Here is a 23839-nt window from a genome sequence, read left to right as displayed (position 1 = left end):
CATAATAATCTGGCCACTCAGTGTATATCCTATATAATAAAAGGCTAATATGCAAATTATCCCCTCGACCAGGAGTTTGACCAGCAGGCAGGCCGGCCAACTGCCCATGTCCCCTCCCCCTGGCCAGGCTGGCCGGACCCCACCCATGCACGAATTCATGCACCGGGTCTCTAATACATATATATACTGAGTGGCGAGATTATTATGTGTTCAGAGATCATAATAATCTGGCCACTCAGTGTGTGTGTGTGTGTGTGTGTGTGTGTGTGTGTGTGTGTCTTTCAGAGAGGGAGAGATAGAAACAACAGTGATGAGAAAGAATCACTGATTGGCTGTCTCCTGTATGCCCCCCCCTATTGGGGATTGAGCCCGAAAACAGGGCATGTGCCCTTGATGGGAATCGAACCCAGGACCCTTAATCCACAGGCCGATGCTCTATCCACTGAGCCAAACTGGCTAGGGCTTGGTTCCTATTTCTCTCTAACACAGCAGGTCCTCAAATAACATCAATTTGCTCACTGTTGTTTCACTACAACATCGATGAGATGCTGTAGGAACTTAACTCGTGTTTATATCAATTAGCCTGTGGCAAGATTGTTTTTGTCGGACATCAATGAGTTTAGGTGAAGACTTACTGCATAAGCTGTGGGTGAGTCTTACCTGCTCAGGGAAGCCAGAGCCCCTCAAAAGCAGGTTTGGGGTCTTGTTTAAAACCCCACACAGCAGGAAGCCCACGTCAAGCACATGGTGAGTGATCAATAACATTTGTTAACTGAGTTTCCACTCACATTCTGATTACCCTGGAACTCTCTAGCCCTGGGCTTCTGCAGCAGGCAAAGTGGGAAATTGTCGCGGAGGAGGGACTGGGCTCGAGTATAAATAGGAAAAGGAAATGCTTGGACTTTCTCGGCGCAATAAAAGTTATATTATAATATTATATACAATTAAGCCTGAAAATTGCAAGCTTCCAGTTTGTTCTTCCCAGCTGAATGCCAGGCGGTTCTCGTGGTGGATGGCGTCTGCTTAGAAGAAAGGGGCAAGTTCGAAGGCAAATCTGAGGTTTCACTTCCTTTGGAAAACACAGATGCTTGGGGCGGGCCAGCTGGGCCGCTGCCCTGGGCCTCGTTTCCAAACTGAAGTGGCCCACGGCAGGGAGGCAATGTGTTCTTCGAGGCATAACCAGGATACCTTCCACCTGGAGGAGGCCTTGGAGTTTGACTCTGCCCCCCTTCCTCCCACAGCCCCTCCCCAACAGGAGCCCCTAGACTCCGTTCCCTCCCCAGAGGTCTGGGCCCAGGGAAGGGCAGGGCACGGCTGTGAGTAACGAGCAGCAGTTTCATGGTCTAAAGGCACGATCTTCTAGCTGGTTTCCAGCCGCCCTCCCATGCCTTCTCCAGGACTGCCGGTTGCTGGCAGCTGTCAATTCCTCTCCCATCCAGAACCTTCTCTGACCTCCCCACCCACCTTGGTCTCGCTTGCCTTTCTGAACTCACTGAGCCTCTGCCTTGGAGTCCAGCACCTCCACTGCTCATTGCTAGGCTCACGCTTCTGTGCCTTACTTTCCACACACGGTGCCCTTTGCCGGAATGTTCTCCTCTCCCTGCCCCACATCCCTGGCTGCCCCGGGGCCTCAGAGCTCAGCTCATCACCTCATTACCTCCTCAGTGGAGTCCCTCCTGACCCCAGCAGAGCCCTGCCTCCTGACCTCTGCCCCCAAAGGACCTGTCCACACCTCGGATAGCACTTAGCACTAGGTTGGCTCTTGACTTGACTTGTCTCTACCCCCTAGTCTTCTGAGGGTTCTGAAGGCCAGGAACCCCATCCCTTCACCCCGTTTCTCCAGCCCTGAGCAAAATGGGTCCAGTCTCCTGGAGAATGCTTAGGAAACCTGGCATCCAGATGCTGGGGTTGAAGTCCCAGTTCTACCTCAGTTTCCCCATTTGAAAAATAGGGTAACTATGATGGCACTAGGTACCTCCTGGGGTTTTTGAGAGGCTTAAGTGAGAGCGTCCACGTAGAATATTTAGGACAGTATTTGATTCTATCGACCTTGGTTGGAGGAAGCTCAGCATTAATGCTCTGTCTCCCATATATTGTATCTCTGTCAAGCTGTGTCCCTGTCTGTTTCCCCACACCCCACACTCAGGGCCTGTGGGGTTGTTGGTAATGAATTTGTACACACTCTGGAGAAGCAACTTCCAGACACTGCCCCGGCAAACGCCCTTGGCCGCTGTCTGAGAGTTGGGGCCATAAACCCGGATCCGCTTCCTGGCCTCCCTCAGGGGCCTGGTGAGGGAACAGTCAAGTACTTTGTACCAACCATGGTGTCTCATCACTCTGCCCGGCGTGGCCGAAAGCTGATCCCGCCCTGACTTGGTAGCCCGCCCGTCCTTTAAAAGCCCAGCATACGCTGTTCGTGACCTCAGAGTCCAAGGATCCGCCCGGGAACCAAAATATTTAAGTGGCTTAGTTGGAGGGCACCATAGAACCATCGAGTGTAATGAGCAGCAGCAAGGGGCCTTCAGAGCCTTCTAGTCCACATTAAAGAAGAAACCGAAGCTCAGAGAGGGAACTCAGCTGGCCCAGGGCCACCTGTACCTCCTTGCAGAGCGGAGACTAACTGTAAATACAGGCTTTAATGATGGCTCCTCCCCAAAGGGGGTGAGCCTCTCTCTGCACATTGTACACCTGGGCACTTCTCAGCCCTTACTCCTCGCATTTTCCCCCAAAACAGTGGCCCTCTCGCCTGGCACCCTCTTTCCCTTCTCCCACTGCAGAGTCCCCTGGCTCGCTCGGTGGCCGTGGTGGGCGCTGGGAGACGTTGGCCCACGGGTCAGTGCGGCCCACATGCCGAGTGCCTCGGAGGCTGGCGCTGTGCACCCTCGCTGGTGCCTCTAGGAGAGACACTAAAATAACCCCAGGAAGGTCCACAGGCCACCTAACCCAAGCGTCCACACGCAAACCCTAGTAACCAGCAAAATCTAAGCCATCCCCACTCCTCCACAGGAGCTGGGGCCTCGGGGCAAAATGCTAAAAAGAATGGGGCTCCCCGAGGGCTCCGGTGCGTCCCCCGCCTCCCCACCTCCAGTGAGTGTGTGACTGGGGAGGACAGCAGAGCAGCTGGGACACCTCCTGGAAAGGCAGCCAGAGGCAGTGGGATTCTGAAAGGCAGTCACGTGGGCCTGGTGCTGCTTATGGGGGATGGATGATTTATTTTATTATCTACATTTTCAGTGGCTTAATAAGGTTTAATAAGCTTCCCAGGGAGTTTTCTGGCTCGGGAAATGGCCTCTAATAAACACGAGTAGTAAATCCTTTATTTTGAACATAAAAAGGTGTGCACTTTTTCCTAAAAGGAAACAAGTCTTCCCCCGCCCCCCCCCCCCCCTACTCTCCCCCATCCCCGCCTCACTCTCTAATAAATAAAGGATGACTAAATAATTAAAGAACAATAGTTGGAAGGGGCACCGCTTTATTTGTCTGGCCCAGGCTCCCCCAGGCCAGTCCACTCCCCTGGCCTGCTCCGCTGGCTCTGAGCCCCTCCAGCTCCCTTACGAGACCATGCAGCCCCTTAGTGACTCGCGCTATCTTTTCTGCAAGGTCACCGCTCAGGGTAGGAGAGGAATCAACAGCGTCAGGGGACATGCGGGTTGTCCAGGAGTCATTTAACCACATTACTTTGTGACCTTAACCTCACTTACCTTGTATTTCCTTATCTGTAAAATGGGTACAACACTGGCCTCACCTGCCATCGAGGAGGTGGCAGTGCTTTGATAAGTAAAGGCTCCAAGCCAGCGCTTGGGCGAGGGTTCCAAGGCAGCTGCTGTGAAGAGGAAGGGGTTCCTCCAGGGGGTCACTAAGCAGCTCAGACACTCGTACCCCCACCCCCATCACCAAAGCCCAAGTGAGGAGCTGCCCCTCACTCTTCCTCGCCCATCTCTCAGACCACCTCTAGGTACCCCTCCAGTCTGTCCCAAGTGTGTTTCATCCCTGTAAGAATCGAGGGGGCGAGAAGCTCACCCTGGCTTCTGCCCCCGTCCCTGAGGGTGGTCCTAGACCTTGTTATGATAAAACCACACCAAAGTGGCACTGAGGGAAGGGGGAGGTGGTGAGGATGGTGAGGGAGGGTCCGCAAGGGATACAGCATGGCACCGTACAGTCTGGTCTCTGTCACTGACCTAGAGCTGTGACTTTGGGTAAGTCAGCTCACCAGTGAGTGTAGGTTTCTCCTCAGAAAAGTGGGCCAAAGAATTCTTTCTGTTTTCCCATGGATCCTGGGAAAACGTATGGAGAAAGGAGATATGAACAGGTTGTTCTGAATCTAAAGCTCAGCAGGGTGGTGGCATTGCTAACTCAGGGGCTTCAGCAGAGGACAATGAAGCAGGGGCATGCATGTCTGGTCACAGGAGCAAAAACTCAGACCCCCAGATATAGGAACATGGAGTAAATCTGTCTGGGGCCAGGGAGAGAACCCACGTGAGCCTGCCTGCCAGGCCTGGCCTCTGCCCTGGGCCTCAAGTCTTGTTCTGTGGGTGGGGGAGTAGGCATTGGGGGGACACAATCGTGTGACTCAGGGAGGGCCTGCATTCCAGCTGTAAGGGAACATCTGGTGGAGAAGGGAAGCTCAGAGCTCATTTCACAGAAACCAACCAGCTCTAAACCCTGGGCCTGAGGCAAGCTGGGGACTGTGGGCTCGGGCGTGTCCTGGCAGGGTGGCAGAGCAGGTGGGGCCGGCTGTGCACAGCTGTGGGCGCTCTGCCTAGGGTGCTCTGGCAGATGGGGAAGAGCCTAGAAGTGGAAGTGGCCCTGCCCAGCCTCCTAGCCCACGAGGCTCCAGGGCATTCTGGGGGCAAGGGGTGTGGCTGCCCTGCTCAGGGGAACTGCCAAGGGCAGGGTGGGGCGGGCCGCAGAGCTCCAGCTGCTTGGACCAGGCCTCGCTGCCCTCTCTCCTGCCACCCCGCTTCCCAGGTTTCGGTGCCTACACAGACCACAGGAACTACGGACCTGATCAAAGGGTGCAGGTAGCTGCTCCCCACCTCATTCCGTGCCTGGAAGAGAACCACATCCTTCTCGGCCCCGGTGTGGCACCCCCACCGTCACCGCAGCCACCAATTCTGCCAGGTGGCTCTGAATCAGGGAGGGCCTGCATTCCAGCTGTAAGGGAACATCTGGTGGAGAAGGGAAGCTCAGACCTCATTTCACAGAAACCAACCAGCTCTACACCCTGGGCAGGCTGGGGCCGTGGAGGAGTTGGAGGCTGGAGATGGTGGGACCACTCCCGGGGCAGTGGGAGCCTGCCAGCTGGGGCCAGCCTGCCCTGGGATTTGGCAGATTTGCTGAGCTGAGCAGGATTTAGGAAGGCGCTGGACTTGTGGATCAGAGCAATAGAATAGTCTCAGAAGTCACACCACCAGGCAGCCACAGAGGACAGGAAAGAGATGGGACTCAGATATCAAGTAAATCAAGAAATCACGTTGCCTCTCTGATCCCCACCCAATGGGGATCATAAAAAGGATAAGGTGAATGAATATAAGTGCCTTATGAATGACAGGGCTCTGTTCCAAGGCAGAGGATTGGGGCCACCCCTCCACCTTTTGTGACGTCCAGGCTATCTCTTCTCTGCATTTGAACTGATCTCATTCATTCAGGGTCTACCATATTCATACTTAATGGCATCCTGGGAATGACACAGGCATATAAGAAACAGACCCTGCCCAGAGCAAGTGAGATCTAAGCAATGAATTCCCCATTTTCCAGATAGGCAAACTGAGGGCAGTGGAAGCATATACTTTGTCTATGCCCCTGTGTTCATGTTCCTGGTAAAACCAATCCTAGAACATGGGGCCCCTATTAGCCAGACAAGCCTGCACCTGGCTGAGGGCACAGGCTTGGCATCCAAACACCCTACTTCTAGTTCTGTCTCTGACACTGATTGGCCGTGTGACCTTGAGCACAGGTTCCTCTCTGTGCCCCATTGTCCTCATCTGTAAAATGAGTATAAAGTTGATACCAGCTTTGCCTGCCCCATAGGAGTATGAGATAGGAGATGTGAATGAACCTTAGCAAATAGGACTCACACGTGCCCGGGTGGCCTGGGACTTGTAAGGGCTGTTCTCAGAGTCTTTGGTTGGGTGAGGTGCTTACTGGTAAGTAGTTTGGATATGCAAAACCATGCGGAAGGCATATCGGTTCCCAGGATGGTCCCACCTCTCTCTGCCAAAACACCTATTATGAGGCTTCAGGGCATTCTGGGGCCAAGAGGTGTGGCTGCCCTGCTCAAGGGAACTGGCAAGAGTCTATGTACTTCCTGGACTTCAGAATTGCTAGCATTGGTTGAGCACCTACTATGTATGAGGAGGCTTTAGCTCGTTTAACCCCTACAGCAACTCTGTGAGGTCGACACTATTATCATCTCCATTGTGCAAAGGAAGAAACTGAGCTCAAGGACGAAAATACCACGCCCCAGAGGCCATCGGTGTGGGTGTCAGATGTGGACACAGGCGGCCTGAGAGCAGGGCTCTCACCCTCCACCCCTCAGCGTGGGCCGTGGGTTGTCAGATGACCATCAGCCAACCTCAGCACGGGCTGGCTGGGATCGGCTTCTGGTGCCATCCCACTCAGGATCCAGGTGAGGCACACCCCCTCTACCCAATATAATCCGCTCTATCCTTCACAGCTCAGACAAGCCCAGCCCACAGGGGTCCGGTGCCTTTCCGTTCATACCTCTCATTTACACTCATTTACACTTGGGGGGCACTGAGCCCCCCAAGCCCCTGGCATGTGTGAGTCTCAGCTCATCCTCACCCCTGCTCTGATCAAATCTCTGAAGTAAGAGACAACATTTGGGGGGGGGGGGGGGTGGGGGGGGACCGGTGGTGAGGGGGGAAAGAGTTCAAACGCCCCTGCCCTGTAGAGGGCAGTGTGGTAAAAGGAAATGGATATGAACTTTGGCACCAAATACAGCTGGGCTCAAAGCCTGGCTCAGACCCTTGTGGCATTGGGCAAGCCACTTACCCTCTCCACACCTTTTCTTTATCCCTGAGTTGGAGGTGATCATACAAATGTGTACCTTTCAGAATTGTGTTGGTTGAGGAAAGAGTAGAGGTGCGATGCCTGACATGTAGCAGGTGCTCAATAAATGATAGCTGGTATTGATTATTCTTATAAATGCTGGCTGGCTAGCTTGCTTCATTTGGTCATTAGAACAGGACACAAATAAGAAAACTCAAGTCACACTCAAGAAATTGGTAGTGGAGGACTTCTGGAGCCGGATTCCTACAATGCATTTCTGTGGTGGGAGGTCCTCGGGCCCCTTCCAGTCTCCCCACCCCCACCACTTCTCTGTTCTGCTCATAGAAGCACCCCTGTCTGTCTGTAGGTGGTAAACTGAGGGCAAGATCCCTTCCCGTGGCAGGGAGAGAGGGGAATGCAGGGAAGTTACCCGAGCCAACAAAGTTCTCATTTTACAGCTGAATAAACCAAGGCCAGACATGGGAAGTGCTGCCTTTGTCAGACAGGGTTACTTGGACATTCTGGGCTCTAGAACCTTCCACTGTGGGCAGAGGCCCTGGGAGGCTGTGGCAGGCCTCCTGACCGCCGGAACCACACCTGCGAAGGTTCCACCTGCCTTCATTCTTCCCCTAGAATCTCCTTCCTCCATTTCCAAGCATCTCTTCCCCTCTTTCCCTCCTCCTTCTTTGTTTCTGATCTGTCTTTATACCTTTTTCTATCCCCTTTGTATCAAAGACCATCTTCTGCACTAAGCCTCTCCTCGCTGTTGAGAGTCTTTGTTTTGTTTTGTTTTGTTTTGTTGTGTGTGGGGGATTCTCTTTCTTGAGCATGTTATTCTTGGAGACAGAATTGCCCTGGCTTAAGCAATGGGAGGGGAAGGAAGGAGGGCCTGGGTGGGAAGGAGGGAAGGTGGGGGTGGGGTATGGCCACCCCTTTGGGACACTGCTGTCTGGGTCCTCCAGGGCATGGGAAGCTTAGGGTCATCAGGGAAGCTCCCAGAGTGAAGGGCAGGGAAAACATCTTCCCAAAGAGACAATGAAACAGCAAGCGTCAGCCCTCACCTCCTGCCTGGAAAAACAGCCCAGCTACACAGCTACCTCCCCTCCTCCAGGAATGGGACAAAGGCTGCCACCAGGCCACTGTGGGAAGTGGCTGCTGGGCCGAGCAGCCTGGAGCCCAGGGTCACCCCGGCCTGTGGCCCTTTCCTTATCCAGGTCCACTTTGCCCTTCTAACCTCTCATGGTCATGGCATGCTTATCATTGGATTTTCCATGGCCACTCAATGACAAGAGGAGGCCACAGGAGCCCAGAGAGCTGAGCAGCCTCCCAACGTCTCAAAGCCGTGGGCCCTGATTCCCAGGCTCGAGCTGACGTGGCTACAAATGCACAGCGATGGGACATTTAGGTGAAGGTCCAGCAGTCTCCATCCCTCAGGGAGCTTGGCTGAGACACCGACCACCAACACATGGTCCAACGGGTTCAACTCCTCTGTGTAAGAAGGTGGGGGAAAGCTTAAAGAATTGTGGGCATTCCCCCCTAAAATAACATTTAAGAACATTTTTATCTCTAAAGGAATAAGCCCTTAGCGAGCAAGACAATGGCTCTAATTTCCTGAGATTTTACTGATTTGGGCTTTTCACTCACATGTCCAAGGGGCATTTCATTCACAAACAGTCTTCAGAGGGGAGGGTCCCTCTGAGGGTCAGGACCCTGCTACCCATTTGGAAGCTTCATGAGAAAAAAGGTGTCATTTCCTCAATACGTACTTAGTGTTTAAAGAAACTGCTGAGTTGATCACAGAATGGCTGTACCACCCATACTCTCACCATCAATGTATGAGTGATCCAGTTTCTCCACACCCTCACCAGCATTTGGTGTTAGCACTCCGTTATGTTAGCCATGCTGACAGGTGTGTAGTGATGGCTCACGCCTCTTCGGTGAGCCTTGCGGTACCTTTCTCACGGTTGTGCCGCAGTTCCGGAGGCTGGAAGTCCAAGATCAAGGTGTCAGCAGAGCTGGTTTCTTCTGAGGCCTCTCTCCTCGGCTTGCAGATGGCCGTCTTCTCCCTGTGCCTTCACAGGGTCTCCCCTCTGTGTCTGTGTCCTAATCTCCTTTTATGAGGACACCAGTCATAATGGATTAAGGCCCACTCAGGTGACCTCATTTTAACCATCATCACCTCTTTGAAGGTCCTACCTCAGGACACAGCCACATTCGAAGATACTGGAGGTTAAGACTTCAGCCTATGGGTTTGGTGGGGGACACAACTCAGCCCATAACAGTAGCCAGTAGCCAAATGTTAGTCCGTTGCAGGAGTCAGAGGATTTTTGCAATAAACCAGAGCATTTTCTCAGCAGCATTGAGTCATGAGAGACCATCCCCCCTTTGGCCCTCGACCCGCAGATACTGTGTGAGGAAGTAGTGGACGCAGCTCACAGTAGCAGCTGAGTGTCAGGTGGCTGTCCGTCCTGGTGTCTCACCATTGCACATGAACAAAGTTGACTTCAGGGAAATCATGCCCACGAGAAGCTTACAAGCCTTTGCCAAACAGCATACGCCAACTGCCCCATAGAGGTCAACTCCACGAGGGGTCCGGGAAAAGACCCCATGGGACAGTGACAAGCCCCAGCCTATGAGCTGGGCTCTGCACTGCAGGTGGGATTTAGAAAAGCCGAGAGGGAGGAGGGCTGGAACGGGAAGCCTTAAGCAAAGGCAGGGTGGTTTGGGCCACCATGTCCACCAGCCTCGCCTCCCTGGCCCAGCATCCCAGAGCTGGGTGTCCCCTCCTGGGACCGCGTCCTCTAACCCGGTCTCCCTCTCTGTGTCCGTCTGCAGGGCTCTGGCTGAGACCATGGCCAATGGCATTGACGAGCTCATCGGCATTCCCTTCCCCAACCACAGCAGCGAGGTTCTGTGCAGCCTGAACGAGCAGCGGCACGACGGCCTGCTCTGCGACGTGCTGCTGGTGGTGCAGGAGCAGGAGTACCGCACCCACCGCTCCGTCCTGGCGGCCTGCAGCAAGTACTTCAAAAAGCTCTTCACAGCCGGCACCTTAGCCAGCCAGCCCTATGTCTACGAGATCGACTTTGTCCAGCCAGAGGCCCTGGCCGCCATCCTCGAGTTCGCCTACACCTCCACGCTCACCATCACCGCCTCCAACGTCAAGCACATCCTCAACGCCGCCCGGATGCTGGAGATCCAGTGCATCGTGAACGTGTGCCTGGAGATCATGGAGCCGGGCGGGGACGGCGGGGAGGAGGACGACAAGGAGGACGACGACGATGACGAGGATGACGATGACGAGGAGGACGAGGAGGAGGAGGAGGAAGAAGAGGATGAGGAAGAGGATGATGATACGGAGGATTTCGCTGATCAAGAAAACTTGCCCGACCCCCAGGACATCAACTGCCACCAAAGCCCTTCCAAGGCGGACCATCTCACAGAGAAGGCCTATGCAGACACACCCAGGGACTTCCCGGACTCCTTCCAGGCCAGCAGCCCCGGCCATCTGGGCGTCATCCGGGACTTCTCCATTGAATCTCTGCTGAGGGAGAACCTCTGCCCCAAAGCCAACATCCCCGACAGGAGGCCCTCCTTATCTCCCTTTGCCCCAGACTTCTTCCCACACCTCTGGCCAGCGGACTTCGGTGCCTTTGCCCAGCTGCCCGAGCAGCCCATGGACAGTGGGCCCCTGGACCTGGTCATCAAGAATCGGAAGATCAAGGAAGAGGAGAAGGAGGAGCTGCCCCCGCCCCCGCCCCCGCCCTTCCCGAATGACTTCTTCAAGGACATGTTCCCGGACCTTCCCGGGGGGCCGCTGGGCTCCATCAAGGCGGAAAATGACTACGGTGCCTATCTCAACTTCCTGAGTGCCACCCACCTGGGGGGGCTCTTCCCGCCCTGGCCCCTGGTGGAGGAGCGCAAGCTGAAGCCCAAGGCCTCTCAGCAGTGCCCCATCTGCCATAAAGTCATCATGGGGGCCGGGAAGCTGCCGCGGCACATGCGGACCCACACCGGGGAGAAGCCATACATGTGCAACATCTGCGAGGTCCGCTTCACCAGGTGCGCATGGCGGCCCCCAGGTGGGGGCCCCAGCTGGGAGAGGGTCGGAGGCTGCGGTGACGACAGCAGAGAGGGGATGGGTGTGCGGGGATGGGGCAGGGATATAGAGAGAGACCTAGTGCAGGGGAGGTCCGACTGGATCCTAGATGCACGTCAAATTCATTGCTAGAAGGTGTGCTAGGCATTACTTGGTGCAGTGATTTTCAAGCTCTTTTTAAAAGGGAAAATATTTTCTTTAAAAATATATTTTTTCTTAAATACAGTATTAGGTGGAAGGCAAACATATAAAACAGATCAGAGCAGAGCCGTTCTGGGTAAGGCAGAAGTGAGGAGCCTCAGTACCTTGCTCACTTGGCCTCCCTCTCTCCCCAGGGTAGATCCACAGAAGCCAAATGAAGTTCCCCCGAGGAGTGCAGCCCTTTTATTTTATTTGGAGCATGTTCAACATGCCAGGGCTGACCTAAGTGTATTCTATATCCCCTCACCCCAGCCCTGCCCTGGGGAGACGGGGAGGTGCCATATGGCCTTTGTTTACAGATGAGCACTCCATCTCCCAGTGGCTGGTTGGCCACTCATTAGTGCAGCTAGGAAATGGCAGAGCCGGGACTTACTCATACGACAGCAAAATCTATGGCCGGGTGGCTACAGAGAACTCGCAAGTTTTGTAGCCAAAATGGATGGGTGGGACGTGGGGGTCAGATTTGTCCACTGCTGGGTATTGATGGGCCTGGTATGTTGTGTTGGTGCTGTGAGGCTCATCTTCCCAGCCATGTCCTCAGTGGGGACAGTTCTGGTGGTGGCCTTGCATCAGGGCTTGGTCGTTTCACTGTGTCGGATGTAGACAGCGCCTGGTGGATGTCTGCCCTGTGACCCTGGCCTTCTCGATGAGGTCCTTTCCCCACACGGCCACTGTCTGTCAGTGAGCTCACCCTGAGAGACCCGCACGCCTGCCAACGGTGCTGCCGTCAGCCCGCGTCTGGGAATGTCTCCGTGGGAATTGCTGGGGGCTTGTTCTTCCGATTTTCTTCTTCGATGGGCCCAAAGCTTTGGCCTTTGAGGATAAAGTGAAATTTTTTGAATTATGTCAGATATTGAATAAGGGCCATGTTCTTCAGGGGAATACAAGTTCTATGAAGTAACGAGACCTACTTTTTTGGGTGGCTTGGAACTCTATCAGAGGTTTCCAGAGAAGGGCATCAGAAATATATGTTCAGGTGACACTGGCATTGCCAAAATAGCTCAGTGGGCTCATTCGGTGACTACTTCTGGCCTTGGGGGTCCTCACACAGCTGCTTCTGTGAGGGAATCCCCAAACAGAACTTCTCCCAGACCCTTTGAGCTAACAGTGGGGGGGGAAATCTGGACCTGGACCTCAGATTCCCTACCTGAGATTCACCTGTTCTCAGGTGTCTTTCATTATTGGCCCTGCCACTCTAATGCTGCCTCAGGCGATGCTTCCCTCTCCCACCCCACCGCCTCCTGAATTCACTGAGCCCCGCAGGCCTGGCTAGAACACCTGAATGAGGCTGACAAAAGCCCAGGATAGCAGAAGGGAGACCAACCAGAACCTCATCCGGGTCCAGCACAGCTCACTCATCTCCTGCCTATGACTCCCCAGCCCAGCTGCAGGGAGTGACTTCAAAGCATTGACACCCTTCCCAGGCCAGATCAAAGACAGGCAGCCCTGGAGTGGCCCGGAGCTTCCCCTCCTGCTGCCCGGGGCCCAGCTCCCTAACTTTCACGCCTGTGCCCTGTGCAGATGGCTGCCACGGAGACACCTCTCCAGGCAGAAGGGACTCAGGTCCACAGCTTCAAGGGGATGCATGTCTCAGGGTACAGCACCATGACCCTGCCCAGCCCCCCAAGTCTCCACCTTTATTCCCTCCCTGTTCCTCCCCTCCAGGCCTTTCCCACATGCCGCGTCTGTGAGGGCCACACCAGTCTGTGGGCCCTGCCTTCCCTCGGGAGAGTTTTAAACGTGGTCAGTTGCTGCAGACAGACTCCTCTCCCTCCTGACACTAGAAGGTTCTCTGAGTAGGCCTCCCAGTGGGCAGCGATGGTGGGTTGCACAGGAGGTCTGCATTCCAGAACCCTTCCTCCCAGCACATTCCTGGTGATCACTTAGGGTGGCCTCGGCCTGCAGCCTCCCCACCCTCCAGGTCAGATGGCCTGTGCCCTCCTGGCCATCCAGCCATCTGCCCTGCCCTCCCCTCCTCAGCGAGCTGCATTCCAGCCTCCATCAGCACCTCCCCTCACGCGCCCCCTCAGGGTTCCCACTGGGCTCTGACAGGCCTGAGAAAGATCAGAAAAGCTCTGGCCCGCCTTCCTGGGAGGCTGGAGGAGGTTTTCCCGGCTCCTTCGGAAAAGGAACTGTACTCCCTGTGGGCTGTGCTGTCCCTGTGGACACCTCCCGACCCCCTCCCTGGCACATTCTTCAGAGTCACTGGTTCCTTGCTTCCCTCCTGCCACCTCCCCAGAGCTGCGCTGCACGGATTCTTTTTGGTCTGTGGGGAATGCCAATGCTGGCCTGCCCAGGTCGGGGCTTCCTGTAACTGTCTGCAGCCAAATCCCCCTGCAGCCCTACTCTAGGGCCCTTCTTTGTGGCTAACTTCCTGCAGCCACCATTTGTAACACCTCCCCCCGCCCTCCTCCCCAGCTGGGGGCTCTTCAGCAGCCATTTAAAGCAACAGCTGCTGCCTCTTTGACTCAGAATTCCCAGGCTCCCTTGCAAGGCCAGGCCACTCCCTGGGACTGGGCCCCCAGAGGCCGAGGGAGCCAGACCTGCTGCCTTCAACCCTCCTCTTGGACAGTTTCCCTTTCTGAATCTCAACTGAGCTTCTGCTCTCTGGCCAGGCCTCCTTCCTTTCTCCTAAATGCTGACCCATCTATCCCTCTTGGGGGATGTTGGAGGGGCCTACCCTCCCCCTGCAAGGTGACCCTGTGTCACAGGCTCCAAGCTATGGCCTCAGATGCCAACGCCCAGAATGTCCACAACCCATGAGAACAGTCATTCCTCATGACTTCAGCAGCCACAACAGGGTGGAGGGGCCTGGGGGTCCTCCTGACAGAGCCCTTCTGTCCCTAAAGCCTGCCTGCACCTTCCATTGTCCGCTTCTCCAAGAACAGGAACGAAGTCCTCCCCACCACTGCTGTCTTTTCCTTAGAGTCAGAGCCCTCACCTCTGAATCAGCTCCAGATCTCAGCCAGTCCCACCAGTTGTCCCACCACTGGCTGCTCCATAGATGAGACACCGCTGGAGCCCTGAGCAGGGACTCAAAGGCTCCAACCAGACTGTGTTTCTGTGGCTCCTTGCTGACCCCACTTAGCTCTGGTCACCACTATTATGAGTCCCTCCGCCTGTGCCTGAGTCTGTGTTTACACTCTCCAGGAGTTGTCCAATGTCACCGTTTTCTTCCTTAATAAGAGATGGCTTTACCAGGCTGGTGTGGCTCAGTGGTTGAGAGTTGATCCATGAACCAGAAGGTTGCAGTTCGATTCCTGGTCAGGGCACAAGCCTCAGGCTCGATCCTCAGTACGGGGGGGGGGGGGGGGCGTGCAGAAGGCGGCTGATCAATGATTCTCCCACTGATGATTCTATCTGTCTTTCTCTCTCTGAAATCAATTTTAAAAATTTTTTTTAAAGAGAGAGACGGCTTCTACCACAACCAATCCCATAGGCTCCACCTTGGGAGAGAGAAGTTGGGATCAAGGCTCCCCCAGGTCTCGCTATTCCCAGAAAGTCTGGAAGCAGGGCCGAAGGTCAGGACCACAGGGTTCTGCCAGACCTGGCCCCTAGCACGGGCCTTGAAGAAAAGGGAGCAAATGAGCCCGGGAAGATGAGAGGCACTGTTTCTCTGCATGCAGAGGGGGGCTGCTGCCTTGGTGGGCATTGTCCCTGCCCACCCAGACCACAGGTTGTCCCCCTGGTTGTCACAGTGCAGCCCTCATCACTGCCGGCGGGCCTGGCCCTGGGCTGTGAAGGCCTCAGAAGACCCTTAATTCCTCCTAATGTCTGTCACATTGGCCCTTGGGTGCAGGCAAACTGTGAGGGGAGCACCTAGAGAGCATGGCTGGGCACCTTCCCTCCTGCAGCTCCTGCAGCCCGGCTATCAGAGGTGCTCCAGCCACGTCCGGCCGGGCAGGTAATAAAGGCATGAAACCGCAGGGTTTGCGAAGGGACCAGCCCCTGAGCAACAGAAGCCCCATCCAGTCCCTGGGAAAAGATGGACAACCTTTGAGCCCTGAGAAGTCACTCTCTGGTGAGCCATGATCTCCCCAGTTTCCACTGGATGCCCTCCCAGCAGCCCCTAAAGGTTGCAACTTCTAGTCTTCAACCCCTGCCTCCAGGGTGAGTCAGAAAAGCTGTCTGCTCTCCGAACAAGGCCAGGAGCCTGGCTTCTTTTTCGTTCTGTATTTTCCTTTTAGTCTTCCCACTCCTGGCAGCTCTGGGGACCTTATTAAGATAATGTAATGTCATTAGCCGTGGCAGCAGGAAGAGGGTTGGTCTCCGACCATCAGGTTACCAAGAAGTCTGAGAGGATGGTGCTGGGAAAGCATTAGCCTGACAGGGGCCTTCGTGGAGGCCGAGGACCTGGGCGAGACCTGTGGTCCCTTCCTTTCACTGGGGATGCTCACGCGTGCAGGCTCTTGATAAACCAGATGAACTCTAAGTTTTTTCCAGGACTAACTTCCCATGAGCTTTGTCCACTCTACTCACTGCTCTGCCCTGCTCCCACGCAAAGCCTCCATTAGTCCTGTGTCCGTAGCTTTCTCCATGATGAGTTCTCCCGGCTGGAAGGGGGATGCAGATCAAGGTCTGGGTGCACGTGATCTGGCTGGTCCCTGGTGCAGGGTACAGGGAGGAGATGGCAGACAAGGGGATCGGGGTGAGAAAGGACCATGCTGGAGTTTCGGGTTCTGAAAACTGGCCCTGCACCAGCAGGTCATTAGTCAGTCAACAAATGCTCCCGGGGCATCCACTCCATCCAGTGTTGTGCACTGAGCAGAATACAAGAGCGTCTGACAGGTTCCTATCAAAGCAGGTACCAGTGCCATCTACGCCTCATGCTAGATGAGGGCCGAGAAAGCAGCACCTGGCAGCTGAGTGAGTGACTGTAGAGCCAGCATCTCTCAGTGACTGTGGCACCTCGGAGAGAGCACTGGGTGGTCATCAGGAACCCAGGTCCGGGGTCTGGTTCTGCCTCTAACTAGCTGTGTGACTTTGGCCAAGTCTGCTCCCCACTCTGGGCCTCAGTTTCCCCAGGTGTAACATGAGGAGCTCCCTAAGGTGCTCCCTAGCTTTATGACTTCATTTACATATTGCCCACGATCAGGAAAGCTACGGACACAGGACTAATGGAGGCTTTGCGTGGGAGCAGGGCAGAGCAGTGAGTAGAGTGGACAAAGCTCTTGGGAAGTTAGTCCTGGAAAAAACTTAGAGTTCATCTGGTTTATCAAGAGCCTGTTAACATGTCTGATTCATAGTCTGAGTCAGGGGACCCAGTGACCTGTGTTATGCGCAGTACATTTTGCAGGACTTTGAAAATACTGATCTAATCCAGTTTGCCTTCATTTCCTCATGGGGGGAGGGGGGGACTGGAAGTCCAACTCATGCCAGCAGGAGTTCAAAGATGCAGCATTGACCAGTGCGTGGCCTGCAAGGGGAACCGCATGTCCCTATGGTGTGTGGGTGCAGTACCATGTTCGAGGAGGGGCGGGGCTGGCAAAGTAGATGGGGTGATCTTTTCTTCCGGCTTTCCTGAGATATAACTGACATATGTCATTGTATATGTTCAGAGTATACACTGTGATGATTTGATATGTGTGTTATTGCGAAATGACTACCACAGTAAGGTTAGTTAACATTCATCACCCCACATCGTCACCTTTCTAGTGTGGGTGTGGTGGAACAGTTAAGATCTACTCTCTTAGCAGCTCCGAAGTACACACGACATTCTTGCTTACTAGTCACCCGGGCGTCCTCAGAACTTAGTAATCTTGTAAGCAATTGGAAGGGCTGAGCTTGTAAAGGCCTGGAAAGCCATGCTAACGGTGAGTTAGCACGTAGGCCACTCGACAGCGGAGGCCTCGGGGGGTTTTAAGCAGGACCACAGGCCTCCAGTCCTGGCAGGGGGTGACCAAGAGCTCAGATCCTGAGGTTCAGGCTAGGACACTTTCCAACGACACTCATGCTGTCTCCGCGAGCAGCTTAGATCCGTGAAGAAGCAGGCGTAGAAGAGCATTACTACAAATAGGAAGCCAACTCACAAGAAAGAAATTCGGTTATACCCCTTTACTCAGATGCAAGCACAGAACACCGGAGGTCAAAATGACACAGCCCAGCCCGCATTTTAGAGGTCAAGAAACGGGGGCCCACGCCGGCTAAGGGCCCGCTCTGGTTCTGGGAGTATGCCAGGCCCAGCCTTGCCAATGCGCACGTTCAGTGCAGCCAGGTGAAAAGGTCATTCGAGGAATAAGGCGGCCGTGTGACCTCAGAAGCCCTCCCCGCTCTGGACTGTGGTTTCCTCATCTTGAAGGTGAGGGAACTGGATTAGATCAGTATTTCCAAGGTCCTACGAAATGTACTGCTCATAACACAGGTCACCGGCCCCCCTGACTCAGACCTGTTAACAGGCTCTTAGTAAGCCAGAGGGTCTCTTAAGCTTTTTTCCAGGACTAACTTATCATGAGCTTTGCCCACTCTACTCACCGCCCTGCCCTGCTCCCACGAAAGGCCTCCATTAGGCCAGCCCCTGCCCAGGGCTGAGTTCCTACCGCAGCATGTCCCAATCTCCTGGGCCCAGAGGCAGAAAGCTGGCAGCAAAGGCCTCGTCTTGACTGTTCTGGTCCTTACTTTCTGGGGCAGCCCTTATAGGCCTTGGGCTGAACGTCCCAGGTTTGAAAATCCACCTGTTTTCAACCTCAGAACAGCTTGCACACAAACCACACCCCAAGTAGCTCCCAGCCCCCTCTGCCCATCACCGGCTGGATACCTTTGGGAAAGCCGCTTGACTTCTCTGAGCCCCGACTTCCTCTAAGTGAGGAAATTATTCCAGGTATATTGAATCGAACTCCCACAAACCTAGATTCCCTCATCAGCCCTGAACAATAGAATTCATGTCCGGCCCTGGGTTCAGCTGTGTACAGAGGGGTTAAGTAACTTGCCTAACGTTAGTGGTGGGTCTGCTGCTGCAGCAGGGGCTCCAACACTCCAAATAGGGAACCCACCCCTACCCCATAACTTGCCTCTGAATAGCAGCTTTCCAGGGCCATTGAAATGGTATATTCACCTGCCCATAGAGCAGGTGCTCTATGAAAGGAGATATAATCACCTCCTCGGTACTTCTTACACCTTTGAGCCAATTGCCATTGAAATGTGATTTATTTTAGATGTCCGAATGAAAAGCCTGGGAGAAGCTGTGGTTATGTATAGTAGGTCCTTGCTATTAGAAGATTTACCCTTTGCATTGTCCATTATTTGAGGGTGACCCTCAGGGTCAATACTACAAATTATGTGTACTAGTGTTTTTGAAAAGAAATCATGCTGTCTCCGTGGTGAGGCTTAAATGAGGTGCTATATTTAAAGCCCCCTGATGACTCTAAGCTGAGTCCTCCGCCTGGTGAGTTCAGGAGTCAGACAGCCAGTGGGTGAGCCTAGCTGACCACCTAACACCAGTTTCCACCAGGGCCTGGGGGAATGGGTGGGATCCCAAGACATAACCCTCAGAGCTGTGTAGCTTTGCTCTCAGAGTTCAAGTGCACTGTGCACCCCACTGTACTTCCTACAGTGGTGAGGAAAGAGGCCTGGGCTGGGAGCCAACAGGCCTGATTCTAGTCCCAGCTCTGCCATTAACCTCTGGATGACCTCGGTGACTGTCCCCCGCCCTGGGCCTCAGTTTGCCCACCTGCCACGTGGAGAATGAGCCTCGGCCCCTGGTTCTTAACGTGGTCCATGGACTCACTAGCTTCAGCAGCAGCGGCGGCATCGATCAACTTGTTAGAAATGCAAATTCTCTGTCCTCTCCATCCCAGACCTACTGAATCAGATTTCTGGGAGTGGGGCCCAGCACCGTTTCATCGAGCCCTGGTAATGGTTCTGATACAATATCAAGTTTGAGACCCTCTGGCTCAGATGCTCTCTAAGGCTTCTTACTGCTCAAACATCCAATCATCTGGAGGAAACGAGGGTTACAGCATGCTGGGGGGAGAGGGCATGGGATGTCACAGCTCGGTACTACGCAGCCTGGGGGCAGCTGGTGGTTGTGGGAGGGACAGGGGATGTGGAAGAGAGGAGGGTCTGCTGTGTGGAGGACACCAGCCAGCTCACTTCCTCCTCTCTGCCCATCCCACTCCCCACCCCCACGTCCAATTCCCAGGTACCTTCCAGCCACGTCCAATTCCCAGGTGCCCTCCCGCCTTCCTGTGAGCACAGGTAGAAGGGACAGGTCTGCCCTCTCTGGTCCCCTTCCCTGGTCCCTGCCAGCATACACAAGAACCTCCTGCCCGGCCCCTGAGGAACCAACCGGAAAATGAGAGCCAGTGAGACCTCTAGCGGCCAGGAGACCCCAGGAGACCAGGCCCTCTGCTCCTGCTGTCCTGGGGTTGTGTTAAAGGCAGTTCATTTAAATCTGGCCATTTTAGGGCAGACACCTGAGCTCCACATCTGCTCCGACTTCAAAGCTCAGCCAAAAAATTACAGGCAGATATTCCACCCAAGCCAGGCCTGCAGGGTGGAGGTGGGAGACTGGACACAGAGCTGCCCGGCCTGCGGGTCTGGCCAGGGAAGGCTTCAGAATGGTCCTGAGAGGAGTCCCTGCAGCCCCGCTGACTCCCCCACAGCCAGGCTGAACCACTCCTTGAGCTGGTTCATGCAGGCTCAGTCTTTAGGAAAAAACCCTAGGATGTCAGCTTTCCTCTCAAGACCACCAGGAGGTGTGTTGAGTGTAGTACAACACAAACCCACATTCTCTTCGTCAGCCCTGGACAGTAGAAATTGACGTCTGGGCCGAGGTTCAGCTCTGTGCAGAGAGGTTAGGTAACTTGCCTAAGGTCCCCCAGCATGTTAGTGGTAGGTCTGCAGCCGGAGCAGGGGCTCCCAAGCCCCAGTGCGAGCCCCACCCAACACCATTCCTTACCTCTGAATAATCCCACTTAAACCCTCAGGAGCTTTGCCATGGATTAGGCTGCATTCTTGTTGCACCTGGCTCTTTTGTAAACCCTGGAATTGTCTGCAGACAAAGAGCAGAGCCCAGGCTTGGGATAAGAAAACACCATGCCGGAGACTTGAACGAGGTGTGCCGGCTTCTAGAGCCTCCCAGGTCAGCCCTGAGGACAGACGGAGCTCCACAGCCTGGCTGGGATGGGCCCCGGGGCTCTGGGCCAAGGCACATGACAAACTGGAGGGAAGTGGGCATGAGATTAAGGTGCAACCCAGTTTCAGAGGTCACTGCCCCACGGGAGGACGAAGGACAGACTGCTGACTTGTGGGGATGTCTGTCGCCAGCAGGTCTGTTGTCCAGTCTGTGAGCTAGACTGGAAGCCTCATTGCTCAGAGCTCAGCAGCAGGAGGGGTTCTGAGTGGAGGGGGTCTTTCAGGACCCTGCTCTTTCTCCAGGCCTCTGAGCCAGGTGACAGCCACACCTGTTTGGGGTGGGGCATTGGTGCCATTCCTGGGGTTTGAGACCAGGACAGAATAGCAGGTTCTAGGAGGAAGCGGGCAGGGGGCGAGGGTTAGGAGTGGCTCCCGGCATTCCCTGCGGGGACTGACTCCCGGCTCTGCATTGCAGGCAGGACAAGCTCAAGATCCACATGCGGAAGCACACAGGGGAGCGGCCCTACCTGTGCATCCACTGCAACGCCAAGTTCGTGCACAACTACGACCTCAAGAATCACATGCGCATCCACACGGGCGTGCGGCCCTACCAGTGCGAGTTCTGCTACAAGAGCTTCACGCGCTCCGACCACCTGCACCGCCACATCAAGCGCCAGAGCTGCCGCATGGCACGGCCTCGGCGGGGCCGCAAGCCCGCCGCCTGGAGGGCCGCCAGCCTGCTCTTCGGGCCCGGAGGCCCGGCCCCAGAGAAGGCGGCCTTCGTGATGCCCCCGGCGCTGGGCGAGGTGGGCGCCCACCTGGGCGGGGCCGCCATGTGCCTGCCGGGCCCCAGCCCCACCAAGCACTTCCTGGCGGCGCCCAAGGGCGCGCTGAGCCTGCAGGAGCTCGAGCGGCAGTTCGAGGAGACGCAGATGAAGCTGTTCGGGCGCGCCCAGCTGGAGGCCGAGAGGAACGCGGGCGGCCTCCTGGCCTTCGCGCTGGCCGAGAACGTGGCCGCCTCCAGGCCCTACTTCCCGCTGCCTGACCCGTGGGCCGCGGGCCTGGCCGGCCTCCCTGCGCTCGCCGGCCTCAACCACGTGGCCTCCATGTCTGAAGCCAACAACTAGGCTGGTCCTGTCGGCCCCGGTCCAGCTGCCCTGTCCTCTCTCCCAGCAGGCCCACCTGCCCCATCCAACGGATCGGAACTTATTCCAAAATCACCAAGAAAAAAAAAAAAAAAAATGAAATACATGTCAGCAGCAATGGTATTTTCCAGGCCTCCTGAGGCAGCTGCCTCCTTTTTGCTTGCGTCTGAGATGGGCATTTCCCCTCCGCAGGGCCAGCCTCTCCCTGACTGTCTGGCTCTCACACAGGACTCACAGGGTCCCAGCCTCGGAGGAGGCCCCACGCTGGGTGCCCCCCCCCACCCCCACCCCAAGCACTCCGGAGCTGTGCCTGCAAAGAGGAGGCTGGGCCAGAGGCAGACCAGATGCAGCAGAGATGAGGGGAGGGGCCGGGGCACACCCCTGGCTGAGCCCCACAGCCTAAGGCAGAGTCCCTGCTGACAGGGCTCGGATGGGTCATTTTTCCGTCTCCAGAGGCCCTGGGATCCTTACGGCAAATGTCCTGTTGGCAGGGAGGCCTCCTGGAGTCAGGAGCGAGGCTCCTGGAGTCCAGGCCCATTTTTTCCTCACCGCCCTGTGACCTTGAACGGGTCAGCTTCCTGTACCCCAGTTTCACACTACTAGGAAGGGGGGCTGGTGATTTGGTTTTTCCTCTCCCACCACCCACCCACTTGTACATGCCTGTTCCTCCAGAAGCCATTCTTGTGAGGGTAGCAGCGGATGAAAACGGCTGGAATATGGGATTTAGCTGTATCACGCCCACCTCGGTATTAGCACAGGTGAGACATGTGGCCACACTAGACACCGGTGGCAGAGAGAGAGCTGGGTGGGGATTGTCCACAGCCCACAGGCAGCTTTGGGGAAGTCCACACACTCCCCTCTGTTCTCTGGGCAGCCTGCTGTGCAAGTCTGCGATGACTTTAGCATTTACCCCTCCTCCACGCACCCCCTCCAAAGCTGTAGGGCAAGCATGTCAAACTCGCAGCCCGAGGGCCACATGCCTCATCTCTTTGGCCTGTGTTAGCCTTTGAGTTTGACATGCTTGCTGTAAGGAGTCTCTTGGGACTCCTGAGGTCAACAACGAAGGGATGGGGACCCCGTCTTAACACCGGTCAACCGCCTGCCTCTGCTTTGATCCCTGGAAATAGACCAAACTCCTGGTTCCCCCCGTTTATCTGTTTGCTTTTCAAGTTGTGGGTTTCTCTTGGCTGCATTTGAACGCCCTCTACCCTTCCCTCCAGGGATGAAGCTGGGGTGTGTGGCTCCCCTCAGGGCAGGGAGGCTGAGCCTTGGCTCCAACGTGGGTCTGAAGGGCTCTGCGAGCCGGGCTGTCCACACACTCTCCCTGGTTCTCGAGTTGGTAGCAGGTCCTGAGAAGGAAGACAGCTCTGCTGGCCCAGTGCCTTCCTGATCTCTCCCCGCTCCCGCCTTCCCGCCCTTTCCTTGCTGCGTCTTCTTTTGTCTCCCAGTAGCCAGGAAAGGAGGAGCGTTCATCCGCACGGATTGCCCGGGCTGACGCTCCCAACCCCAGAGCTGTGGGCCCCCGAGACTTGACTCTTCTTCTCGCCTTGGCTTCTTCCTGCAAACACAACGAACAAAAAGGCCAGAGAAGACCACGGACTCTGTCACGCCCCCAGCTCCCCAGCAGAGACCCCTGACGCCTCACACCCTCAGATGCCGTTCGGCCCAGAGGGGATTGCTTCGGACCCCCCTTATCTTCACACGTCACTGCTTGGGCAGCCGCCTCAGACTCCCGTCTCCATTCCAGACACTTGCCGACATGCCCTTGTCCCCCAAGCCAGGGGATCGGGCCTGACCCAAACTTTAAAAGAAAACAAGGGAAAATGAACCAATTGGAATCCAGTGGTATCGGGCTTTTGTTTTTATTTTGTAAAGGTAATGCCTTCTTATAAACTCCATTTTTTCCAGATGACTGGTTAGTTCTTTGTTTTCTCTTGGCTGCAGTTTGGAGCTGTACATTGTAAAATATCCAAAGATGCTGAGTACTGTACGTTCGAGGAGAACTTGAAGCAAATGGGTTGTGGGGCAGGGGTTTGTTTTGTTTTGTTTCCCTTTTATTTTTATTTTTTTGGATGTTCCGATTTCCCTGTCTGTCTGTGGGAGAACTTGGGGATTTTTTCTATTTATAACCCTTTTTTTTTTATGTGATTGCTTTATGTAAAATGACACTCAACAAAGTTTGCCTTAGTGATTCAAGGGACAATCTTCCGTAACTTTGGTCGCACGCCGCATCCCGCCGAGAAAACTCTCAGCTACTTTTCTGGCCTATTTATTAAACAGTATTCATTGACTTGATTAAATTATATTGAGA

General features: G+C 55.1%; 1 protein-coding gene across 2 annotated transcripts in view; it reads left to right on the top strand.

Moving 5' to 3' along the window:
* ZBTB7C (zinc finger and BTB domain containing 7C) overlaps positions 1-21767 on the top strand; it is a 284091-nt gene extending 262324 nt beyond the window's left edge. For both annotated transcript variants that reach the window (XM_028155623.2, XM_008148266.3), the window contains 2 exons: positions 9847-11073; positions 20859-21767. In XM_028155623.2, the coding sequence (XP_028011424.1) occupies positions 9863-11073; positions 20859-21510 (1863 nt within the window). In that variant the 5' untranslated portion in view covers positions 9847-9862 and the 3' untranslated portion in view covers positions 21511-21767. The remainder of the gene's footprint in view (positions 1-9846; positions 11074-20858) is intronic.
* Positions 21768-23839: the final 2072 nt, after the last annotated feature.

The sequence above is a fragment of the Eptesicus fuscus genome, chromosome 12 (genome assembly GCF_027574615.1).
Source record: "Eptesicus fuscus isolate TK198812 chromosome 12, DD_ASM_mEF_20220401, whole genome shotgun sequence".
Lineage (NCBI taxonomy): Eukaryota > Metazoa > Chordata > Mammalia > Chiroptera > Vespertilionidae > Eptesicus > Eptesicus fuscus.
The sequence above is the reverse complement of the archived record's forward strand: the minus strand, read 5'-3'. Positions and strand labels throughout refer to the sequence as shown.